Below are 4,659 nucleotides of genomic sequence, written 5' to 3'. Positions count from 1 at the left end.
CTGGTGTTTTCAGGCACATCTTCTCCAGGTTTACAGAGAAAACCCCTGACCCTCCACCTCCATTCCCAGGGCGAGCTCACTCTCTGGCATCAAGTTCTCTGGGGCTGAGTTTTCTTCTAGAAGAGTCCAGGAGAGAGGTCGGAGATGGAAGGCAGGGAGTCCATTTCAGGGAGAGGGATTCCAGTAAGAGGAGGAAAAGGGGCTGAGCCCAGCCTGGGGGTCTCTCCCTGGTTTCCTCAGACAGCCCCTGGGCCAGGACTCAGGGAGACGGTGTGACAAAGAGCTCTCGGTGCAGGAGGAGAGGGGTCAGGGCAAAGTCCCAGGTCCCCGGACGTGGCTCTCAGGGTCTCAGGCCCGAGGGCGGAGTCTGGGGCGGGGAAGCACAGTGTTGGGGAGTCCCCGTCTCCCTAAGTTTCACTTCTCCCTCTCACAACCTGTGTCAGCTCCTGCCTGGAGACTCAACGACGGGGCGCCAGTTCTCACTCCCATTGCGTGTCCGGTTTCTAGAGAAGCCAATCAGCGTCTCTGCGTTTCCCGGTTATAAAGTCTGCTCGGATCAGCCGGGACTCAGGTTCTCCCAGACCCCGAGGATGACGGTCAGGGCAACTCGAGCCCTCCTGCTGCTCCTCTCGGGGGGCCCTGGCCCTGACTGAGACCTGGGCGGGTGAGTGCGGGGTCAGGAGGAACCGGCCAGTGCGAGGGGACCGGGCTGGGGGTGGGGGGCGCAGGATCCCCGGGGAAGCGCGTCTCCACCGCTCCCGCTCAGACACCCTCCCCTACCTCGTCCCTGCCACGTCCTGACACCTCTCCTTCCCTCTCCAGTGTCCCGCCGCCTCATCTCACCCACTCGGGTCTTCCACCGCCCCTTTTCCGTCTCCCGACCCCCTCGCCCCCTCCCCCCTCCCGGCCCCATCACCCTCGGACCCGGGACCCGCGCCAGGAGGAGGGTCGGCCGGGTCTCAGCCCCTCCCCGCCCCCAGGCTCCCACTCCATGAGGTATTTCTCCACCGCCGTGTCCCGGCCTGGCCGCGGGGAGCCCCGCTTCATCGCCGTCGGCTACGTGGACGACACGCAGTTCGTGCGGTTCGACAGCGACGCCGCAAGTCCGAGGATGGAGCCGCGGGCGCCGTGGATGGAGCAGGAGGGGCCGGAGTATTGGGAGCGGGAGACGCGGACCGCCAAGGGCAACGCACAGACTTTCCGAGTGAGCCTGAACAACCTGCGCGGCTACTACAACCAGAGCGAGGCCGGTGAGCGACGCGGGCCCGGGTCCAGGTCCTGACCCCCCATCCCCACGGACGGGCCAAGGTCTCCCCGAGTCTCCGGGTCCGAGATTCACCCCGAGGCTGCGGGTTGAGCCTGGACCCCGACCCGGGAAGAGCCGGCGGGGACTTTTCCGCGGTTCCAGTTTCAATTCAGGTTTAATCCCTGCGGGGGGCGGGGCGGGGGCGGGCCCGAGTGGGCGGGGCTGACCTCGGGGCGGGGTCAGGGTCTCACACCCTCCAGGACATGTATGGCTGCGACGTGGGGCCGGACGGGCGCCTCCTCCGCGGGTACAGTCAGTACGCCTACGACGGCGCCGATTACCTCGCCCTGAACGAGGACCTGCGCTCCTGGACCGCGGCGGACACGGCGGCTCAGATCTCCCGGCGCAAGTGGGAGGCGGCCGGTGTGGCGGAGCATGACAGGAACTACCTGGAGGGCACGTGCGTGGAGTGGCTCCTCAGATACCTGGAGAACGGGAAGGAGACGCTGCAGCGCGCGGGTACGAGGGGACACGGGGACTCCTGATCTGGGCTCGGGCTGGGGAACTCCTACAAGGAGAGGAGGAAAATGGGGTAGACGCCTGAATACACCCAGCCCGTGGGTGGGGAGACTGAGTTCGCCTGGGTTTTCAGATCTAGTACCAGAGAGTGACTCGTCCAGAAGACCTGCCTTTCTCTCAGGGTTGGTTAAGGGATTCAGTCTCTCTAGGGTTGGAGGGGGAAGCCATCCCTGAAATGACTGAGGAGCTGTTCCCTTTGACTCTGGCAGCGGCTGCAGGAACCATGGAGGTTTTCTCTCTCGGGCCTAGTTCTCTGCCCCACACCCCGTGTGCTTGAGGCCTGACTCCAGCTTTTCTGACTGACTCAGCATCCACCCAAGTGGATGGAAGGACCAGAAATCCCTTTTATCCCCCTCAGAGACCTGCCTCCTACCGTGGGCTGTCTCACCTTGATTCTAGAAATATCCGAAGAATAGCGATTTGCCCAGATGTCTGTGTCCAGGCTAGTGTCTGGGTTTTGCGTTCTCTTCCCCAGTTGTCCTGTCCATTCTCAGGATGGTCACATGAGTGCTGCTTCAGTGGCCCAAGACAGATGTAAAGTTCCTGAGTTTTCTGATTCTTTTCCTCAGACCCGCCAAAGGCACATGTGACCCACCATCCCATCTCTGACCATGAGGTCACCCTGAGGTGCTGGGCCCTGGGCTTCTACCCTGCGGACATCAGCCTGTCCTGGCAGCGTGATGGGGAGGACCTGACCCAGGACACGGAGTTTGTGGAGACCAGGCCTGCAGGGGACGGGACCTTCCAGAAGTGGGCGGCTGTGGTGGTGCCTTCTGGAGAGGAGCAGAGATACACGTGCCGTGTGCAGCACGAGGGGCTGCCTGAGCCCGTCACCCTGAGATGGGGTAAGGAGGGAGCCGTGGGCTCAGAGCCTCTTCTCAGGGAAATCAGGAGCCCTTCTGGAGACCTTCAGCAGGGTCAGGGCTGAGGCCTGGGGTCAGGGCGCTCACCTTCCCTTCCCTTCCCAGAGCCATCTCGTAGTCCACCATCCTCATTGTGGGCGTCATTGCTGGCCTGGTTCTCTTCATGGTCACTGTAGCTGTGGTGGTTGGAGCCGTGATCTGGAGGAAGAAGCGCTCAGGTAGGGAAGGGGTGTGGTCTGAGATTTCTTGTCCCACTGGGGGGTTTCAAGCCCAGGTAGAAGTTTATGCTGCCTGTTAATGGCAAGTCCCATCCACAGGCACATGTGCTTCCTTAGTCTGGGGTTCTATTTGCTAACACTTAGTCTCTTTAGTAAAGCACATGTGAAAATGGAGGACAAATTTATCCCCTTGATGGATCTGGAGATGGAGACCTGATTCCCAGCAGTCACAGGACTGAGGGGAGCTCCCTGCTGAGGACAGACCTCCAGGAGGGTGGTTGGTTCAGTCCCCACGTGTGTACTTTCCTCATGTTTCCTGATCCTGCCCTGGGTTTGTTATCACAGTTCTGGAAACTTCTCTTGGGTACAGGACTTGGGAGTTCCTGTAGGATCTCATGGGCCTGACTCTTCCCTGGCTTCTCACAGGATGTTTCCTTCCCACAGGTGGAAAAGGAGGGAGCTACGCTCAGGCTTCAAGTAAGGATGGAGTAGGGGAGTGATCCCTGAGACCCTTATAGTAGTGTAGATGGGATCCTATGGGGGGAACTCACCCACCTCACAGTCTTTCTTTAGTCTCGTCTCCTGTGGGCTCTGACCGCGTCCTGTTTTGTTCTGCCGCAGGCAGTGACAGTGCCCTGAACTCTGATGTGTCTTACGGCAGGTGAGGCCCTGGAGACCTGCACTGGGGAGGTGTTGGGGCAGAGGGGACAGGACTGGCTTATGGGGATTCTTTGGTTGGGACATTTTGAGCATGCAGTGGGCTGTTCACAGTGTCATCAATTATAGCAACTGACTTAAATTTGTTGGTGATTATTTTCTTCTATAGCATGAGACAGCTGCCTTGTGGGGGACTGAGTGATACAAGATTTCTGCCCGTCCCGCCCCCCATTATGACTTCAGGAATCTTTGACCTCTCTTTCTGCAAATGGCATCTGAATGTGTCTGTGTTCCTATTAGCATAATGTGAAGTGGTGGGGAGACTGGTCTCCCACCAACCCCTCCCCACACTGCCCTGCGTTCTCTTGCCTGATCGACTTTCCTGTTCCAGCAGAGGTGGGGCTGGGCCGTCTCCATCCCTGTCATAACTTCATTGTGCTGAGCTGTAACTTCTTACTTCCTTATTAAAAATAAGCATCTGGATATGAATTTGTTTTTTCACATTCTTGCCATGAGAGATTGATGGGTTAAGTAAAGGAGAAGATTCCTAAAATTTGAGAGAAGAAATAAAAGGAAGCCCTGAGAACCTTCCAGACACTGATCATTCATTCACCTGATATTAGTTGTGTGCTAGATGTATGATACAATATTTTTGCATCTGGGAAACATCATTGAAGTCAAAACAGACAGAAGTTGCTGGCCTTGTGGAGCCTATGTTATAGGGGGAAGAGACAGACTAATGCCATAAGCTTGGTAAATAAGGACAGTGTTTATGATAGAAGGTGGTAAGTGCTATGGAAAAAATGCAGTGGGGAAGGCGATGCAGAGGGTGGGGAAGATAACTTTTTTTGTATGGTCACTGTAAGCCTCACTGAGAAGGTGACCTTGGAGGAAAGATGTGAAGGACTTGAGGAATTATCCACAAGGATGTCTGGGGGAAGTTCTTCCCAAGCAGGGGAGCCTCCAGTGCAAATGCAGTAGGGTGGGAGTGTGTCTTTGTGTTCGGGGAAGAGCAAGGTGGCTGGTGTGGCTGGAGAAGAGAGCAATTGAGATGAGATAGAGGTGTGGCCAGCACCGTGTAGGCCTGGAGGATGTT

At 57.7% G+C, this 4,659-nt stretch overlaps 1 protein-coding gene across 1 annotated transcript; it reads left to right on the top strand.

Moving 5' to 3' along the window:
* Positions 1 to 443: 443 nt before the first annotated feature.
* Positions 444 to 4,052, top strand: LOC100058098 (class I histocompatibility antigen, Gogo-B*0201 alpha chain-like). The gene is given in 9 exon segments (XM_070245336.1): positions 444 to 632; positions 634 to 664; positions 981 to 1,250; positions 1,490 to 1,765; positions 2,395 to 2,684; positions 2,807 to 2,906; positions 3,351 to 3,383; positions 3,528 to 3,567; positions 3,733 to 4,052. Coding segments are annotated over 9 exon segments (1,218 nt in total). The 5' UTR covers positions 444 to 590; the 3' UTR covers positions 3,869 to 4,052.
* Positions 4,053 to 4,659: the final 607 nt, after the last annotated feature.

The sequence above is a fragment of the Equus caballus genome, chromosome 20 (genome assembly GCF_041296265.1).
Source record: "Equus caballus isolate H_3958 breed thoroughbred chromosome 20, TB-T2T, whole genome shotgun sequence".
Taxonomy (NCBI): Eukaryota; Metazoa; Chordata; class Mammalia; order Perissodactyla; family Equidae; genus Equus; species Equus caballus.
Note: the sequence above shows the minus strand (reverse complement) of the source record. Positions and strands in the feature narration are given on the sequence as shown.